This window comes from Leptidea sinapis, chromosome 14 (genome assembly GCF_905404315.1).
Source record: "Leptidea sinapis chromosome 14, ilLepSina1.1, whole genome shotgun sequence".
NCBI lineage: Eukaryota > Metazoa > Arthropoda > Insecta > Lepidoptera > Pieridae > Leptidea > Leptidea sinapis.
The window spans coordinates 873,623-895,577 of record NC_066278.1 but is presented as its reverse complement, the minus strand read 5'-3'; the positions used below and the strand labels follow the sequence as shown (position 1 = coordinate 895,577).

General features: G+C 39.5%; 1 protein-coding gene across 1 annotated transcript; it reads left to right on the top strand.

The window, feature by feature from the left end:
- The first annotated feature begins 244 nt into the window (after window positions 1–244).
- On the top strand, window positions 245–5,809 carry LOC126968066 (uncharacterized). Its single transcript, XM_050812875.1, has one exon. The coding sequence runs from the start codon at window positions 526–528 to the stop codon at window positions 1,915–1,917; it is 1,392 nt and encodes a 463-aa protein (XP_050668832.1). The 5' UTR covers window positions 245–525; the 3' UTR covers window positions 1,918–5,809.
- The last annotated feature ends 16,146 nt before the right edge of the window (window positions 5,810–21,955 follow it).

The following is a 21,955-nucleotide window of genomic DNA, read 5'->3' as shown; positions in this document are numbered from 1 at the left end:
ACACAACAGGTAAAAGATGCATTTCTTACCCGTTTAGTGCTTGATATTTTTTATTTCAAAATTATATGTATTTTTTCTGTGCTTGAATTATTTCAGTGGCACCATGTGGCCTACGGGCCTGTCGAATTTGACAGCTTAGTGGCCCCCTCCTTAGTCCGTACCTTGTACAATACAACATGACAAAATAGTAAAATATAACTGATCAAAAACTTCAACGTCATGAAACTCCCATTTGGCACAACACTACTGCGACGCCATTTTCGGGAATTTGATAGATATTGTGCTAACTGCTAAGTCTTGAAAATTGAATATTATTTGCATAGTTTGACTGCATTTTAGATGGACTTTAACATTAATAACAAATGTGTCGTGGAAAGTAAAATAATAAGAATGTGTGTGTATTGAAGCAAATAAATTTGTATCGATTGAATATTCGCATAGTTCGCCTGCGCGGGAAATGTGGTTAGCTGCGTTTAGACGCATATAGTATATTCGATTTTCAATTAAAACTGAAAATCCCTCAATATGATTTCATATAAAACTCGAGATAACAAAAGATTGAAACCCAAAATGGCCAGGAATATAGAGAGACTATTACGCGAGGGAAAGTGCCGCGAATGTTCTGTTGTTGTTACTCGAATGGATTTTGCCAAAATACTAGGAAAGTTTACCAAGGTAAAGATACAATATGAAAGTAATTTATCGCCAAAAACTCCAAAGCCGTCTACAGCAGTGTCACCTGTCTCAAAAACAAGATTAAAAAAAAAGGAAAATGGAATGGTTCACATTCATAGAAAAACTTACAATCCACATCCAGCTATTGTAACAAGAACAAGAAAAACCAAAGTGACTGAGACTGAAATCAAAAAACAGACACCACAACCAGCTCCAAAAAAGTCCAAAAACATTCTTAAAGAGAATAATAGTTGTAAAAAGGCTAATGTTACTCAAAGCAATTTATTAGACAAAAGTGTGAACAAGGCTATCTCTAAACAATATACTGTTATATTTATCAGCCCATCAGCATGTACTAATAATGATCATAAGAGTAAATTAAATTTAGTAGATTTGTTGCCACAAATAAACAAGTCTATATTACCATCTGAAGATTGGTGTATAGAATATTTTCCTAAAAGCCTTGAACCAAAAGATGACAAAATGTACAATCGCATAGCTGCTGAGCTAGAGGACTTAATGTATAATAAAATGAAACCAGAGGTTGCAGAAGCTAAGTCGGAAGAGTTTCCATCTATAATGGACATTCTCAATGATAATACTGCTAGCAGTAGTCAAGAAATCAAAGATGGTAGTAGCTCACTTGAATTTAAAACCAGCTTAGAGTCAAGTGATGTGGAAGCTATGTTGCTTGGGAAACCTGAACAAAATAAGGATACAAAACCAACACCAATGGAGGTAGATAACACAGATGTTACTAAGCTAATTGATGATGCCGTGCAATTGCCACAGAACTCTGAAGAAAAACAAGAGACTAAAGAACTTGATAATCCCAACAGTCCCTCAATATTAGATGAAACTTTACAAAAGGGTATTGAGGAGCAGTTGCCTGCAATACCACCATCAAAAGACGCTATAAACTCTTGTACCACTATTTCAATAGTCCATGACGAAGACAAGTCATCAAAACTGGACAATGATCACAATAAGCCAGGTGAAATTGAGAATACTACTTTTACAGTCAATAACAATCAAGTCACAGAAGTTACTTTTAAGAAAATTGTTGGTAGCAAGTGTGTAAAGGCTGTGACATGTATGAAAAACTTAAAATATAATATTCAGTTTGACGAAAAATCAGTAGAATTATTAGGTGCACCTAAATATATTCCTAATGTTGAAGATTTGCAGGTACTATTACAAATAGTAAATGAAAGTGACTTACAGAGCTATATTTTATATTGAAGCTGAAAATATTTTATATTTAACCCATTATTCATTGACCTTTATCAATTTTGTAGGATATACATAATTATTATATCTCTGGATATTTCACTTATCCTAAAAAACTATGCATACACAATATAGTCATTACACATATATAGTTTCTTAGGGGAAATTCTCGGTGTAATGGTTTTACTGGGACTTTCTTAGTCAACCTGGCACTTAGAATACATCCAAAATAATGGTAATTTGTAGAAAGCCTACATCACAGAAGATATTTATTAAGCACATTTAAGTGTAGTGAGCAGCCATGAAAAACAGTTCATAATGATATTAATGAGAAAATTACACTTTGAGTTGAACATTTTACTTGTAATTTATGTGTAAATACACTTTAATTTAAAAATTGTTTATGGCTTAGGCCTGGCAAAGGCTTAGCCATTAAGAATATTTTAAAATATATATAAATTATAGTATATTTATATAATATAAACATAATAAGAAAAAATTTTTAAAATTTACACTGAAATACACATAAAATCCAAATAATATTTACTTAGATTTTCCTGGGAAAGTAATAAACCCCTTTTTTCTGTTTATTGAATTATTCTAGGTGTGCTTTGTCAGTTCAATATTAATTTGATTTTTCGGAGTCACAATTTTAAGAGTCCCTTTTAAAATTTATAGTAAGGGAATTTGAATAGATAGAGATGTATGTTCAAGGTGCCTCACTTTATATTTTGGAAAAAATGCCCTTTATCTTTTTTTGATGTGCATTAGACACTGTCTAACACAAAATAATGTTTTCATATCAATATTAGTCTTCATGTGTTCAATATTGCTTTTAGATTGTTTCTATTCCAGTATACTTTGTATTATTCTCTAATCCTGTTATATCTATGAAATAATAGATCAATATTATTATGTCGGAAGAGTACTAATAATAATGTCTGTATTTTTGAACTGTTAATTAACTGATTTTCAAGTTTTCCTTGAGAATATACTTTTAAACTAATTTGCATATAAAATTCACAAATTTTATTCATTTAATCACAATATTATGTCTATAAAAATTTATATTAGTATATATTACACTTTTACTGTAATACTTAATGTATAGTGAATAATTTAAATAATATATTAAGCATTTCCCTTTTCCCATTAAACTGTTAGCTAAACACTTTGAATTTGGAGTTCACAGCAATAGCGATATTACAATGCATATAAAGGTGTGTATATACAATAATTATTACTGTAAATCCTCCTATGAGCTAAATGTGCACCTCATGTTGTGACAATAGTTACAGTACAGTTTGAAAAATCATGAAAGTTACATTATTTATTTAAAAAGATTTTTCTCTAACATACAACCTGTATTTAAATCATCAAAAAATGACAATTTTGGTTAATAATCATCCTCACTTCTGTAATGAATTTCTGCAATCCCTGTGAAAAGTTTAATTTTGGCTCTCAGAGCTTGGTCCACAGGAATGAAAAAATAGTCCAAAACCTACATTATAAAAAAAATCCCTACAAAATTATGTTGCCAAAAACTAGATAATGAAGAAAAGTAAAGTTTCCTTGACAAATACAAGTATTAAAAAACCTAATTTCGCGAAAATTTATAAAGTTGTTGTGGCCGGCCAGTGTGGCGGTTTGATTTGAATTTAAAACAAACCTGCTGTTGGTACGGTACTCTAACAGAAAAGACGCTACAAACTATTATTTTCAATATCAATACACATAATTAATTTCAATAAAAACTTGAGAAAAAATAATACTATTATCTAATTTCATTTTAATGTTGAATATGATGCCATAGTGCCATGCCATTATGACAAACAGTCTTAAATTTTAATATGTTGTGTTGTTACTGCCCCGAGTAATGCATTATAAGCTGAATATTTTTTTACAATTTATAGCTTTAAAAAAATCAGCAATTTGTTCAGCCTGTGGGGAAGTTATAGCCTTTTTTCTATATTGTGACTTATTTTTTTAGAAAAATTATTATTTTATCAAAATGAAAGATTCCTAAGTCTTCAGATTTTAGTTCTGTTCACAAGTAATAACAAATTTCTGTGACAGATGGCGCGTATTTTTGTTTGAGTACCTACTAGCTTGTGATGTAGCAAGCTGCTGAGGGCTTTGACAATGGTCTATGGCGCGGCACCGCAGCATGGTGCGCCGCGGCTGGCTCCTCATTTTTCTCAGTCGGTGTGTTCGAACGTGCTTATCAAGATAAATGGAACGCAACCGTGAAAAACGAGTCGTTCTTCTATTGTTGTCGTCTTTATTGTCTTTTTCATCGAATGATTCAAAAATGTTCCGGCAAACATCTTTTCACCTTTCTGTTTTTGGATGTTTTGTCCCACAGCACTGGACGTGCCTCTACTAACGAAATAAATTAGTCTATATCGATATTGTCAGCCATTTTTTGCACGTACACACGAACACACCAACTGCGAAACATCGACTGAGGCGCGGCGAACCGTCTACGGCACCGTGCTGCGTCACGGCGCCGCACGGTAGACATGTGTCTGAGGTCTAAGTACTTAACACGAGTTAGTATAAATTACTTATTAAGTATCAACGCATTAATATATATTTGTGCAAATAATATGGAATTAAATATCCAGTTATTTTTGCTTTCTATGGTTTTCAGATTATAAAAAAACGAGGTCGACGTTCATATATATGAAGTTGACGTTGACTTGTGAAATAATTATGTATGATAAACTAATTTAATATGAAATATGAGTCCATTGTATAAATAATTGCAGGAAACGCTTTTCCCTGAGTTTGCTTTATTAAGCTATTTGCAAATTAGTTCTACTGATTAATATTAGTTGATGTAGATTAGTTTAGATTTATATTTAAAATAATTATTGGTGTATATAATTAATATCTGTTTGGGATAGATAGTAATATCTTCGGCTTGTTTCAATCATATATTATCCCTTGGTAAAAAACATCACTTGAAAAAAATCTTCAGAAATTATATTTACGTAGAATAGCAGTTTTCGATTCTTCACATATTAATAATCCAGTGGACGCCTAATAACCTTTACATTCACGATGCAAAAAATTCCACCAACTAACTGAGGTGAGCGGGCGTGGGGTACTGCCTGATCATTAGTCAGGTAATATTTTCAACATGTAAACGGTACTGTGAATTAATGTAAGATCTAAAAACGTACGCCTTTTAGCGTCTATGGGGTATAAGATGATAGTTCACACATATCTTACTTTTTTAAAAAAATGTTAAGCTTTGTTTTATTTAATTAAACATTTTTCTTTGTTATCATTAAGATATTTTTATGATTCTGCTGCATTTTGTATTTTTATGATGTCTAACCATTTCTAAATTTGATACCATCTCAGTTTCAAATTTACTAGATTATATTAGTACGTACAGCACAACAATGTCTCATGTTCTACCACATACATGATCTGGTGAAATTGCCAGCGCAGTCGTCGAGTGACACGAACGTCCAAATGGTGCTGAGTCCAGCCAACGAATGACAGCGTGAGATACACGACTACCCACATTTGTGTTCTAAAAATCTTTACAAGTACCTAGTTTTTTTTAAATATATGTAGGATGGGTTTTCATAGGAGATCTCTTAATATAATTTAATTAAAAGTTCTGACATTGTAAAAGTGCTGCAAATATTCTTTTTTGTAGATACGGATCGAGGTATCATTTTTCGGAGGACTAGAACTAAATACGGTTTTAGTTGTTTCAAAACTGTAAAAAATTACAGATAAAGTTTTATCGTTAATACCAACACCTAGAGGTGGATCTAGATTCCGTATTTGTAAATCTAATTAGTAAGCCCGTAATATTATTTATAAGGTTATAATGTAACAAATTATCGTTCAAGTATCTAATAAATAATACCTACCAATCAAATGTGCATTTTATTTTAATACCGTTTACATTTACACCACAAAAATATTTTGGTCAATATTATAAATTGTTTCCTATTAATGAAACGTATACAGTACCTTACTAATTTTAATAGCGAAACTATGCATTGAGGTGTATGTAACAAGAAGCATTTAGACCGGTTGTGAGAGAAACTTTCTTGCATTGTTACTTGCATGGGATTGTATTTTAGTGCTTTATCAGTTTTAGAGCAGCCAATGGATTAAAATAATGTGAAAAAATTGACATATTTTATCTGTTGAACTTATTATTTTTTTGCTATGGCAACTAAAAGCTACAAAATCATTATAATTCGTTGATTGCTGACCTATTGTAATTTAATGAGTTCATTCATTTTGGAACAAATTTTAATGCAGGTGTTTCTTCGATCAAATATTATTTATCCATAAGGTACCTATGTTCTGATTCTCAGATCTCCCAATGCAAGTGAAGTATTTTTTTAGTTTTACTTAAAAATTCTCTTGTCTATCTTGGGAGCATATACATTATTTGGTTTACCGAGTTATGTTTTATTTTGAACATTCTCACCTGTTTTACGGCTTTGTTCGCACACTCTACTGTAAATGGAACGTTATTGCTTTTTTATTCATATCAGCTGTCAAAGACTGCTGGACAGAGGCCTCCCCCGAGATCTCTACGACGATCAATTCTGCGATGCTCTCATCTAACCTACTCCGGCGATCTTATTCAGATCGTCGGTCCATCTTGTGGGGGCCTATCAATACTACGACTTCTGACACGTGGTCGCCACTCGAGGACTTTACTGCCCCACCGGCCATCTGTCTGTCGAACTATGTGCCCTGCCCACTGCTACTTCAGTTACGCAATCGTTTTGGCTATGCCGGTGACTTTGCTTCTCCTACGGATATCCTCATTGCTGATTCGATCTCGCAGAGAAACTCCGAGCATAATCCCTTCCATTGCGTTTCCTCCTTTAATACATAGTAATACTAACACAGAAAAATCTAATTTAATATAGAATTTTTATTAAGGTCTTCTTTAATTACTTTCTGAAGAGTATCAGGGATATTTGGTTACCCTGAGAAGATGCTTAGTTGAGGGGTTCTTAGTGTCATTATGAAGTAGAAATATTTAAGAAATAGAAATATATTTATTTACCATAGAGAGTGACAAAAACATAACACATTACAACAATTTACCTAGGTAAACGTCATAAAGCTACATCAGTTCGTAAAGGGGCTTTGACATGGGAAGAAGAAACTCCCAGAACAACTTTAAAATCATATAGGTAATTACAAAATTGCTCAGCCTACTTAATAAAATACGATACAATTTTAGGTGGCCTCCGCAGAACCAGTCAAGTACCATGCTTTATTATCTTCTATATAATCTGCACTACTATATATCTAGTAGGTAAGCCTTCTTTGTCAAAGAAGCTATAAATATTTATTTAATTTGTGCTTCACATCAGTCAACTGCTGCTATCCACCGCATTGTCTTTCCGGTTCATTGTGAATAAAAGTGACGTATTATCAACCTATAATAAATAAGTACTACTATTTCAACATGTTTCTCTAACATAAATGGAAGCACATTAATATAGACCAAAAAGTGATGCGGACCATCAGAGCCTTTTAATTTCTTCAAATTGTTAACGACTCTATAAGTAAGCAGTCATTATTTTTTGTCGCAAAGACCGTAAAAGAATAAAAGAGTACTCAAAAGAAGTCCTCCCAACAGTCAACCCAGTTATTTAACAAGTGCCATACCAGCTACCATGGTTGACTTTCTCCTAGAAAAACTAAAATTTCTCGGTGTGTAGTATTATATTTTACTAAGCACTGGTAGAATTGCTATAACTTGTTATTGTTGGATCGGTGGCCTCTGTCTCAAATAATGGTATCATTCTACTCAGTTTCGTCAGGTGGGGAATACACCCACATCAACACGTCATGTATTACATAAAAATACGTCAATCAATAGGTACTTTTTGGAGATACTTTATCTCTACTCATCGATTTACACCACTTAGCTCGGATACTTGAGTCACTTACTTTATCTGGTACACTTTTCGAAGTATTTTTGCACATAGGCTTTTCGGTACTGGCTAGGAGCCGATCTAATTCCTTCCTAGCCAATAGATATGTTTGAAGCGTTTAAGCAAAAAGCAATCACATATCGTGAACTTATAATGTCAAATAGGCACCAGACAATATTTATGAGAAGGTTTACGCTTTATTTTTATGTAATTGAATTTAATAAGTTTCACCCTAGATTTAATCTAATTAAGGATTGGTCTCCGCTCCGCCCCAACTAGATACCGCATTAGCTAAGAACAATACATACATACCTAATACTTTTTCATTACGGTAACTTCATAATATTATAGTGTCTATTGGCTATTTGTAAAGATCCTTGTGTGCGTGGCATCTTCACACTCAATGGCTTCGTCAAATTTTTAACGCTTCGTGTTATTAACATTGAAATTAATAAAATACAAAATACTCACCTACTGAATCATCAGTAAGTAAGTATTTAGTGATCACATATCAATGTGATCCCAGTGTCTTTCTTATTTCTTGTACTTTTATTTCTTAACAAAGTTTTACTACGCACCCGGGATTTTAGTTTCAATTATTAGCAAAGTTTAACAGAACATGTGGCAGGTCAACGTCACACATTGTCTGAGACTGGCTCGAGTATGCCAACTTGGGCGTAGTATTAGTTGCTGCACTTTGCGACTACGCCTGCGGTATCTTTTGGAACGCAGCGGAGACCAATCCTTAATCTAAGGTTTCACCAGAACACAAGATTGTTGATATCAAAGATGTATTGTTATACCAAAGATTGGTAATGCGATAGAGTCAGCATATAGTATAAGAGCGTGTAAGAGCGAGATTGACAGACGAGACCATTTCCGTACACGCTATCGTTTGTTCTTAGCGAAACAAATTTCGTTTTTGTGGAAAGAAAGACTCTGTAGTAGGAGTAGTTGGAAATGGTTACGTGTGCTATATCTGGATGTATCTTAAGCAAGAAAGAAAATCTTCAGAATTACACATTTCACACGACTTCAAATATTTAGCTGTTAAATGCAGTAGGTAATTTAGAATTATTCGTAAAGTCACACAATTAGATAGGAAAAATAATTCAGTTTTATTACCTTAATACTCTGGATGCATAGAAATTCAAATAAAAGTATAAACAAATACGAAAATTTGTTTATGTCTAACATAGTTTTTGTTACTAAGGATATCGATAAAATTTTATCGATATTTCAATTTCCTCAGGAATATTATAGTTTAAGCTGAATGCAAAGTTAGATGTTAACGGAACAAAATCATCTTATTCAATTTTACTCATTATATTTTTTGGGATAATTTATTCGGGTTGTTTTCTTTTAATTCGGATAATTTTCGGAACCGATCGTATACATCGTTATAATTTGTTACTAGAACGTCTGTTTCCGGGTTCCAAATTAATTACTACATTATTTACGTCTGGCAACTTCATATTATATAGATAGTACTTATTATAAGTGTAGCATTAAAGAAACAACAATGCGTTGTGATTGAAAGTCTTAAATTATTTTTGCAACTCGCTAGTGAACAAATGCCAGTTTGGTTTTATATGTTATCTTCGCGTATAGAATTAAATCTGCAGTTTGACGCCCTTATTATTTATATGCATACTAGCACTATATATTATTGAACAAGCTAGTTACTTAGGCCAACACAAAGTATAGGTACATGAGTGTATTTTTTATGTAAGAGGGGGCCTACAGGCAAGTTGCTTACCTGATGGAAAGTAACAAAACCAGCCGCCCATGCACATCCGCAATAATAGACGTCAAGAAATTTCTGCCTTTGAGATTTATCGTTTCGATTAAAAGCAGCCGGCAACCACAAAGTGGCTGTGCGTGGTTAGAGGATTCTAGTAAAACTAGCGGTACTGGAATGTTAGACATCAACGTGATGCGGGTGAAATTTCGCATTTTGACGTGATGTTCATTGGTAAAATTTGGTATTAACCTGTAAAACTCTTCAGAACACCCCTACGTCATATAATAAATAAATAAATGATTTATTATTATATAAAGATTATATGCTGTAGAAGATGCAGAGAGACACCACATTCTACGCAAAGCCAAATAATCAAGCCGATCGGCGATGACTTGATCGTCGATTATTCAGTATTTCCATATCTATACATTTTTGGACTCCTCCTATTAAATTAATTTCCCTTCTGCATCAGTATTATATGAATCAATAGTGATCAAAATAATTCACGTCACTAAGTGAACAAACTTACAATGAAAATATATTTCGACACATATATTTTGATCGGTATCGATACATTTCAGGCATTAGTTACCCATCACTTACTAGACATTTCACACAAACAATAAGATTTAGGTCAATCTACTAAAGTCCCTGGGATATTATATCTATGGTTGACATAGATCATGATGATCATTCATGAGGTCACAGAAACCCCTCACAAAAATAGAATATTTATTTTGTAATTCACTTAGAATGTTCTTATAAATACTGTTATGTGTTTGAAAACTTTTTGGGTGTAATATCTAATTTAAGCATTTTTGAAAATCATGCATATTATTAATCCCTATTGTCTCACTAGGTCAATGATTCAATGACTTCAATGTTTGAACTTAAAAAAAAACTACGTTTAAAAAAACCGACTTCAAAACTAAAAAGTGTAAATTTTTTTAATAAAGATTTAATTTAATACATCTCTTATAGACGTATTTAAGTGTCTTTAAAAAGACTTATAGACCAGTGGTGAAGAAGCCTTTGAAAATATGATAACAAGGAAAAAAAATATAAGGATGAAACCCATTACAAAGGGAGGAGAATTTAATAAAAATCAAAGGAAAAATAAATTACGGGTGATTTGAAGTCGGTAAGTACGGGGTGTCCAATGGTAACAAACGGTTTATTTCGATTTCCGGCGAAACTAAAGAAGAATCACCTAATTCGGTTCATAAAATATCTTAGCGTACCAATCGAATTGAGAACTCCTTTTCCAAGTCGGTTAAAAAACGACGTTGCCAGTTTGTCACGCTGTGTCTCGGAGCAATTATCAAGTAACAACAAGTTGACGTGTACAGCACTGGCTTGAAAAGAGATAGATATATCTCACCTTGTATGTTTGGAGACCCATGTGTGTGTGATTTAATGTACTCGCAGAGCAATTATCAAGCCTAGAGAAGTAACAATAAGTTGAGCTGTACAGCACTGGCTTGACTATTCTTACCTACGCCAAACGAAATGCACTGAAAAGAGACAGATATATCTCACCTTGTCTGTCTTGAAATGCAAAACAATAACTTGAAGCATTATTACATTTTGATAACCAGTCTGGTAACCAATGCATGTGTGATTTGAATACTGTTTTAAAACGAAAAAGAGTGTATTTTTGTTTATATTTCGTTTGACTGACCTAATTTAATCATAACTTACATGACATGCGTTGCTCATGGCTCTGAAAGCCGTAGCAGTGAGAAATCAGATGAAGACGGGAATTTGTCATTTCACAGGTTTTGAGCTATTTTCGATTTCATCATCATCATCAGTTCAGCCGGATGACGACATTACTTTTCGATTTATGTGTTGATTTATAACTAAAATATTGGAATTTGAATTTATTTTGTGAAACACTCATGTTGATACTTTCCGTATTAAAATAAATTAACTCTTATATTAATCTTACTCTTAATTATAGCTATTTTGTAGAAAAATATGCTAAATATTGTTTTCATAGTGTTGTGCAGTCACAATTTTGATATCGATACGATGACCATCGTAATATACAGTAAATATGGTTGCTTCAAATCAAAAAGATATACATATTACCCAATTAACTACCAATTTTATGTACGTAAAACTCTGCGAGCTGTATAAATTGCCATGCCTTTCTTATGGAATTTTATGTAGGGAAAACAATTTTCTGTTCTATCGATTATATTATATAATTTCTTTGTAGGTTCCCGGCGGATGAAATGTTTAAAGATGTCTGGATGACGGCTATATACAGAAAAAAATGGAAGCCTTCAAAACATTATCGTCTTAGCTCAAAGCCTTTTGTTCCAAATTTTTATTTGGACGACAAGAGAAGAAGAGTTGTTTGTAGAGGTGCCGTGTTGACCACATTCAAAAGTTATTTCACTTGTTTATAAAAAGTATATAATCCAAAATAAGCTACACATTAATAGCTCTTGTTGCCCTGTTTAAAGTTAGCGCCGCACCAGCTTTCATTTCCGAAAGTATCTATTTATATGTCGGAGAATTAGAATATAAAAGTAATATGGCCTGTATGATTATATTCTACTCTGTGTATTGGGCTGAACTGATGGCGAACGTCATCTGTCAAGTTGTCATTGTGTACGTCAATGTCTATGACACGATTGAAGTTAGTTATTATTGTCCATCAGTAGAGCGCTCATTGAGAAGTCGCATTCGTCTTCAAGCTAGCGCCCGCGCCGGTTGTGCGCACTGATCGACTTAAAACAACATGGAGGATACCAACACCGTGACGCCCGATTTTTGATCCAAATAAATCTCCGAGAATTATATTTTTCTTATTTTTTCCGGTTTAGTTATTATTTCACCGAAAGGTCTCATCAAAATTGACTTAGTCGTTCCAGAGATTGCCCGGAATACATAAAACGGAATATATAAAACAAACATATAGGCAAAATTATTGTCTATATGTTATTTTGATATTGAACAATTTCATTTATTTGGAATCTGCTGGTTCAAAAAATATAAATCTTTGCATAAATACTTACACACAAAATATTATTTTGTAAACGTAACTTTTATCTGTTGTTTAATTGTAGGAATATTTAAACTTAGCCAGAAATAAAATAAAAGACTCACAACGAAAGTTATTATTATTATTATTATTATTTGAAGAGGGTGGCTATTTCCTGGTCCTAAAAGGTTCCTAGTAACACCGCGTCCAGAATTGGACTATTGTGTTCGCCACTCATACTAAAGCTCATCGTCAAGCCCTACCGCCTTTACGAACCGCAGTAGTTCCTTGACGCGAGTGTTACAAACACTATCTGGAGGTACGAAGTAGTTGCCAAAGATTGTGTTACGCTTATGCATTAGTGGGCCGCAGTCGCAGAGTAGATGAATAGGTGTTTCATCATCCTCAAGGCAGAACCTGCAAGCCTTGTCGCTTCTGATGCCGACCACACTGAGGTGCTTGTTTAGGCGACAGTGCCCGGTTAGCATCCTAGTGAGTATGCATAGATTTTTCCTGTTCAATGATAGGGCTTCATTCGCATAGCTGCTGTTGAATGCCCTTATCAGTGCTTTAGAGTGGTTTAAACCTGAAGAGTTGTTCCAGCGTTTAAGTGCTTCTTGTTTACATTGGTTACTCAGGGTGTGTCGGATGGCGCTCTTTGGCAGTCCACAAATGGGTTCCGGACCATATCGGACTGCTTTAGCCCCAGCTCTTGCGAGCTCATCGGCCATTTCATTGCCTATGATTCCGGCGTGCCCTGGGACCCATCTGAGAATCACTCTGTTTTTCATGCCTAATGAATTCAGGCATTCGACGCAATTATTGACTAACTTAGACGACGTCAAGTCAGCGTCTAAAGCCAACAATGCTGCCTGACTATCAGAGTGAATGTATATGTTATGATTGAAGTAGCCTTTTTGGATATTGGTTTCCGCGCATTCCAGGATGGCGTACACCTCTGCTTGAAATATGGAGGTAAAGCTTCCCAGGTTTGTGCTGGATTTAAACCTGGGGCGTTCTCCATAGACCCCACAGCCGACTTCATTTTCCATTTTGGACCCATCGGTGAACCACATGAGGCTCCCGTCCTTCCACGTGACTTTGTTGTTCATCCAGTCGTCCCTGGAAGGTAGTTCCACGATATAGTGTTTAACAGAGATTAATTGTGGAATCATCTGATCAGGTAACATGCCTAATATGTGGTCTCGCATAACTGAGTCCTCTAAGGTCCTAAGCGTTTGCGACATCCAGTTACATGAACCCCCCTGGGCGATTGCCCTCAGCATGCTTGCCTTCGCCTCTTGCTGTATGAACAGTGGAAGAGGCGGTAGGTTTAGCATTGCTTCAATGGCCGCACCAGGAGAAGACGTCATGGCTCCGGTTACCAACATACAGGCAAGTCTCTGCAGGCTATTTAGTCTGTCTGCAGTTGTTTTCTGGTTGGCTTTGTTCCACCACACAATGGAGGCGTATGTGATTGTTGGTCTCACAATTGCTTTGAATAGCCATAGGAGGATCTTGGGGCGCATTCCCCAATGTCTCCCTACCAGACGTCGACATACACCCAAGGTTGTTTTAGCCTTTTTCACGGCTTTGTCGATGTGAGAATTCCATGTGAGTTTCTGGTCGAATGTGACTCCCAGATACTTAACCTCAGCTGAGAATTCCAAAGTAGAGCCGTTCAAGGTGGGAGACTTCAGTTTGTTAAGTCTCCGTTTCCTCGTGAATGGCACAATAACAGTCTTTCCTGCGTTGACTGACAGTTTGTTGGCTGTACACCACTGTGAGATGGTGTTTAGCGCCTTTTGCAGTATAGAGCTTAGTAAGCTTTGGCAGAAACCTCTGACGATAATAACTAGGTCGTCTGCGTACCCTAGTGCATCAATTCTGAGTTCTGCCAGCTTACTAAGTAGTTCGTCTACTGCTAGTGTCCATAGAAGTGGCGAAAGAACGCCACCTTGTGGGCAACCTCGCGTAGTGTATAGCTCCAGTGATGTCCCATGGAGGGAGATTAGAGCTTTGCGATTTGAGAGCATTGACCTTACCCATTTGACAGTGGTGGAGTCTACATTTTTGTTAATTAGTCCCTTCACTAGCGTGTCTGTCGGGGTATTGTCAAAGGCGCCCTCAATGTCTAGGAACGCACAAAGTGCAATCTGTTTGTCTTGTAACGCCTTCTCGACTCTATCCACAAGTTGTAGAAGGGCCGTTTCTGTAGACCTGCCTCTACAGTAGGCGTGTTGAGAACTATGAATGGGCTTTAGGCTTAGAGCATGCTCTCTTATGTGTCTGTCCAAGACTTTCTCAATAACCTTCAGGAGAAAGGAGGTTAGGCTAATGGGTCTGAAGGAGCTTGGCAGGGAGTAGTCCTTTCTGCCTGCCTTAGGTATAAATAGTACTTTAGCCCTAGTCCATTGCTCTGGAAGATAGCCCCAGGCAAAGCTTACCCGGTATATCTTGACTAGTAGCGGTACTAGGATATCCAGGCCTTTTTGAAGAAGCGCTGGAAAAATGTTGTCTAGACCGCTTGACTTGTAGGGTTTCAGAGTCTGGATGGCGCACCTTATATCCCGGGGTCTGATTATCTTTGCCGCTCTACGCCAGTCCTCGTCAAGAGGCCGTTGTGTAGGCGTTGCTACAGTTGGTTGATAGGTAGCCCCCGGAAAGTGGTGGGCCATCAGTACTCTTACGTTTTCTACGTCGTCGGCTGTAAAAGATCCATCTGGTCTCTTAAGCAGGCCGATTTGGCTAGGTTTGTCCTTGGCGAGCAGTTTGTGTACTCGGGATCCTTGGGGAATTTTAGTTATATCCTCGCAGAACCTCTTCCAAGATGCTCGTTTGGCCTTCCTAACTTCTCTGTTGTAATCTGTTAGGGCTTCTTTGTAAGGTTCCCATTCTTGGGTTTTTTTAGCCCTGTTAAACAGCCTTCTGGATTTCTGCCTTAGTTTGTTCAAGTTTGAATTCCACCAAGGCACTTTCCTGTTTGAGTGTTGTAAGGAGAGAGGGCAGCTAGCCTCGTAGGCGTCAGTGATGCCATCCGTGGTTACTTTCACTGCCAACTCTAGCTCATCCAGGGTTCTGATGCGCTTAGGGATATTCTCCAAATTACTCCTGAGTTTCTCTTTATAGACAGTCCAGTTTGTTTTCTTTGGATCCCTAAACGTATATAGTTGTTTTTCGAGGCAAGTCAAAATGTCGTATGCTATGTGACGGTGATCCGATAGCGAAATTTCATCACTGACTCGCCAGTTTGATATTCGCCTGGCAATGTTGTCGGTAGCGAAAGTAATATCTAGAACTTCCTGCCTGTTTGAGGTAACGAAGGTTGACTTATTACCTCTGTTTAGTACCTGTAGGCCGTTAGTGTCTAAGAAATTAAGAAGTTGCTCACCTCTGTGGTTGACGTCGCTGCTTCCCCAAGTTGTGTGGTGCGCATTGACGTCGGCCCCGACAATCAGTTCGGCGTTGTTGCGTCGTGCATACTCGACCACTCTCGCCAATTCTGTTGTCGGGTCTCTTTCTTCATATGGAAGGTACGCCGAGCAAACGATCACTTTGGTGCCTTCCCAACCTTCGAAACAGAAATACGCCGCAACAAGGTCGTCGGTGGAGACCTCTGTAACAGGTAAGAAATTAGTGTTCTTGTTGAAGACTATGCAAGCTCTGGGTTTTGATCCGCTGGTATTGTAGATTAACTTACCAGCGGTGTTCAGTCCCAGTATTTTGCCGGTATTGACCCACGGCTCTTGTAGTAGGGCAAAGAGGATTTCACCACTCGCAAGGCATTTCTCCATTACTGCAGTAGCAGCTTTGGCGTGGTGGAGGTTTGCCTGGAGTATCCTCGCCCTATTTCTGCGGAGCGTCATTGGATCCCACCGGAGGTGGAAGGCTTAGGTCGGTCTGTCTTCTGGTATGGGTGTTTCCGCTCGCGGCCAGAATTAGCCCGACTCTGATCCTTCCCTCCCCTGAGGGGACCTGAGATGTTCCTCGACATCGGCCCTTTGCCCCGGAACGTAGTTGTGGGGGCAGCCGGCCGTAGCGGGGTCTTTGAGATCCCGGATGTTCCCGGTCGCACAGGCCCGCTGGTCTGGGTGGGTTGCTGTCCACTCGCTGCTGCGGAACCCTCAGAGACGCCCTTGATCTTAAAATTGATCTTTCTAAAACCAAGGGCAGCTCTGCACTCGGACTCTTTCAGAGTCTCCGCGGAGGGATCGTCCAAGGAAAAAGTGACCACTTGGCCTCCCTTGTCCTCCCTCGCGTGGAGCACCTTCCAGTGTTCCGTGTTCAGTCCCGCATTTTGCGCTCGGATCAGCTTCAGTGCCTCTTCGACTGTGTTAGCCTCAGTATTCGGCAGAAAAGTCGTGGCTATGGAGGGTTTGGGCAGTTGTTCCTCCGACATGCATGAGAGCTCTGCCTCCGGCCACGGCTTCAGATCCTTGACTTTGTCCACAAGCCACTCTCGGCTGAAGTCATTTTCGCAAGTCACTAGAATCCAGCCAGGCTTGTGGGCAAAGCCCAAAAATGTCGGCCCGGTACCTTGTTCAGCCCCGGTGATCAAAGCAAGAAGTGCGCGGCGCACTTTCCGCATTTCGTCCTCGCTCATAGTATGGGTATGTCGAATGCCCACACGTGAGGACCCGGTTACCTCCTTGAAGCTAGGTCTTCCCGAGGTTGACTGAGTGTCATCTAGCCTGGGTAACTTCTTCGGCTGGGTTTTCGGAGAAATCTCCTCTGACCTGCCACGTTTTTCAGCTTTCGCTTCAGGTGGTGGAGGGTTGTGACCTGCTTTCTGTAGGTCATTCCAAGGCATTTTGGCTAACGCCTTGGCTTCCTCTACAGGCATGTCCGTTTGGAGAAACTTTCTGAATCTTTTCCGGGCTGCACCGGACAGCTTCTTTGGCTTCGTCTTTATATTTCTCAGTTTCGAGTCTGTTTCCGTAGGCGTTGTGGTTTCCTTAACGGTTGCCAGCTCGCCTGGGATTAGTCTTTCGGCCTGAGGTAAGTTTTCGGTTCCCTTGGGGGCGTCTAGCCGCTCACCCTCGGGTTCCGAGATAGATAGGTTTGCACCTATGGTCGACAAAATAGAACTTAAAATGTTATTTTCCTCCACTTTGTTCCCACGAGAAGCTAGGGAAATAAAGGTCACGAACCAGCAGAGCCCCGCTTACTGGCCGAAGGGCATAAAATAACACTCCGAGGTGCCCAGGTATCGGAGGTACACCGTTAAAGTCTGAGCTCTCCCCCAGACACGCAGCCCTCGTCACGGTACGTCTCACAACTTGGCTTGGATTCCCTCCTCCTTTATCCGGGCTTGGGACCGACACCATACCAACCCTTTGATATAGGGAAGGATATGGAGGCGGAGTTCACAACGAAAGTTTCATCCTTTCCCAGGAAACAGGCTGAACTGCTGTAGAATCAACCATCAACGTCAAGAGATTCGTATGCGCCTGTTATTCCTGAATCTTTAACTGAGCCGTGTACTCAAAACACTCCTTGAAAATTCTAGTAATATTAAAATAATAATTCTTCTACACCCCACGCTTTCCCAGGAATCCCAGGAGCTTTGCCGGCCTTTAAAGAAGGTGTATGCGCTTTTTTTGAAGGTCGTATGTCGTATCGTCCCGGAAACATATGGCAGATTCAGTAATTTAAGATAAATATTTACAGTGATGATTCAAAAGCGCTTACTTTAAGCCTAATAGAATAAAATTTGTTTGACTTTAACTTTAAATTAAGAAATTTGAGACAACCGGGTCGGTGATCGATGATGCAGTGACTGTGCGTCAATAAAACGCAAGATCGTTGGAGAATATTGTTGCTATTCGGGACAGTGTGCGACATCATATTGGTCAATTTTGCGTTGAGATTTAGGTTTTCATCCATACAAAGTTCTATTAAGTAAAGAGCTAAAACTCAACAACCAAAGACAGTGCCGTAAATTCCCTGATTGGGCTTTAGAGTTTTTTTTAGGAGGATTTCATGTTCAGTGCTAAGGCTCATTTCTGGTTGAGTGGATTTGTTGACGCATCTATGCGTGTGTCTACAGGTCCCATAGTGGTAACGCAGAAACGGATCAACTCATGGGCTGCGTTCAAGCGGCATTTGATGACGTGCTTGCTCAGATCCCCTCCGCTGAAATCGTAGTCTTGGGTGATTTCAACAGGCACAATGCCGAATGGCTTGGAACACGTACCACAGACTACGCAGGGCGATCTGTGCATAATTTTGCATTGGCGTATGGTCTGTCCCAATTGGTTAAGTCGCCGACGCGGCTCCCGGATGTGGATAGCCACATGCCGTCCTTATTAGATCTTCTGCTGACTACACATCCCGATGGTTACCAGGTCTCTGTCGACGCCCCTCTCGGAACGTCCGACCATTGCCTGGTCAGGAGTGTAGTGCCTATCCGACGCCAACGTCGCAGACCACCAGCGACCCGCCGCGTTTGGCACTACAAGTCAGCAGATTGGGATAGGATGCGTTCCTTTTTTGCATCCTACCCTTGGGGCAGGGTTTGTTTCCCTTCGGATGATCCTAGTGCCTGCGCCGTTGCAGTAGCCGATGTGATACTGCAGGGCATGGATATTTTTATACCAAGCTCTGTAGTACCGATCGGTGGCAGATCACAGCCCTGGTTCGATGCGTCAGTTAAAGCAGCATCTGAATGCAAAAAACAGGCGTATCGAACTTGGGTTGCGGCGCTGGGCTCAAAGGATCCGAACTGCAAAGTTCTGAAGAGGAAATATAACCGTGCCTCCAGATTTTTTAAGCGGCAAATCGCCCGTGCGAAATCGAAGCACGTCGTCAAAATTGGCGAGCAGCTTTCCAGTTACCCGACCGGAACACGCAACTTCTGGTCGTTGTCGAAAGCTGCTCTTGGTAACTTCAACCAGCCGTCCATGCCGCCGTTGCACATGAGGAATGACACCCTGGCCCATACGGCAAAAGAGAAAGCCGATCTCCTGTGCACTCTTTTTGCCTCCAACTTGACTCTTGACGACAACGGAAAAACACCGCCGACCATCCCGCAGTGTCAGAGCTCCATGCCTGAAGTACAGTTCCGACAGAAAACTGTTAGGCGAGCTCTGTTTTCGTTGGACGTCAGGAAGTCGAGCGGGCCGGATGGCATTTCTCCAATCGTGCTTAGAACGTGTGCCCCTGAGTTGACGCCGGTGCTAACGCGTTTATTCCGGCACTCTTATTCAAAAGGCGTAGTCCCTGATTCATGGAAGTCAGCCCTTGTCCATCCGATCCCAAAAAAAGGAGACAGTTCGGATCCGGCAAACTACAGGCCTATTGCGATTACCTCCCTACTCTCCAAAATCATGGAGAGCATAATTAACCGCCAGCTCTTGGTATACCTTGAGGGTCAACAGTTGATCAACGACCGGCAGTACGGCTTTCGCAATGGTCGGTCGACTGGCGATCTTCTGGTATACCTAACACATAGATGGGCGGCGGCTATTGAAAGCAAGGGGGAAGGCCTGGCAGTTGGTCTGGATATAGCGAAGGCCTTTGATCGTGTATGGCACAAGGCACTCCTCACAAAACTTCCATCATTTGGGCTTCCCGAGAGCTTATGCAAGTGGACCTCCAGCTTCCTCACTGGGCGCAGCATACAGGTCGTTATCGACGGTTATTGCTCGAATCCCAAGCCCGTGAACGCTGGAGTTCCCCAAGGCTGTGTGCTATCTCCCACGCTGTTTCTTCTGCATATCAATGATATGTTGGACACCGCCAACATGCATTGCTATGCAGACGACAGCACTGGTGATGCCGTATACACGGGCCATGCAGGTCTCTCTCGGGAAAACGTCGACCAGTGCCGGGAGAAACTTGTGTCTTCTATCGAATCCTCTCTCGAGAAGGTCGCGGAATGGGGTAAGTTGAACCTTGTCCAATTTAACCCCCAGAAGACTCAAGTTTACCACTAAAAAAACCCCATTTGCCGTATCACCGCTCTTCGAGAACACTTCCCTTAAAGCCTCGCCTAGTATCGGAATACTGGGTCTCGAAATCTCGAGCAATTGCCAATTCCGTGGCCATCTGGAGGGCAAAGCCAAACTGGCTTCAAAGAAACTGGGCGTCATAAATAGAGCACGGCAATACTTCAAGCCGGCCCACATTCTAGCGCTCTACAAAGCGCAGGTCCGGCCTCACATGGAGTATTGCTGTCATCTCTGGTCTGGCGCACCCCAGTATCAGCTCGATCCATTTGACCGCGTGCAACGCAGAGCAGCTCGAATTGTCGGGAACCCAGTACTCTGTGAACGGCTGGATTATTTGGCGTTGCGTAGAGACGTCGCTTCATTGTGTGTTTTCTACCGCATCTATCACGGGGAGTGTTCCGAAGAGCTGTTCAACCTGATTCCTGCCGCCGAATTCCACCTTCGCACGACACGCCACAAGTTAGTATTTCATCCCCACCATCTGGATGTGTGGCGGTCCTCCACAGTGCAGTTTTCAAGGAGCTTTCTTCCTCGTACCACGAAGCTGTGGAATGAGCTTCCGTGTGCGGTGTTTCCGGGACGATACGACATGGGTACCTTCAAGAAAAGCGCGTACACCTTCCTTAAAGGCCGGCAACGCTCTTGTGATTCCTCTGGTGTTGCAGGAGAGTGTGGGCGGCGGTGATCACTTAACACCAGGTGACCCGTACGCTCGTTTGTCCTCCTATTCCATAAAAAAAAAAATAACAAAATTGCTGGTTTTGGAGCGACGAAAATCATCAGATGCATCTACACTCTGAAACAGCCACTGTTTGGTGTGGATTTTGGTCCGTGGATCATCGACACTTATTTCTTCGTAGATGCCCAAGAAGCCATGTACACTGTTAATGCCGACCGATATCAAACGATGACAAAAAAAATGTGGCTAAATGGCATGGATCTCACAAACATATGGTTCCAACAGGACGGTGCCTCTTGACATTCAGCACGGGAAACATTAAATTTATTGAATGAAAATTTCGAACGCTTCGTCATTTTGTGTGGCGAAATCAACTGGCCACCGAGCTCGTGTGACTTAACATACGCTCCCGTCTACAAACGTTTCTATGGTCCTATGCTACCGTGTCCACGAGGACATGGCAAAACAGCCGTCAAAAACTGCCTTATATATATATCTACGTATCCTTAGACAAAAATACCAATGAGATTTTTACCGGGTGTATTATTACTTGCTCTTGGTTCTAAGAGCCATAAAACAAAGCGCAACACTCTTGAGGAGAAAATATATAGGGGTTTAGCTGGGGCGGCCATTTCCTTTAACGTACAACGGGGAACATTATTTTGTGAATTTTTTTTTAGACAAAAAAAATCTAAAGATCATACTATAACGTGTCCATTAAAGTAAAAATAATACAAATAA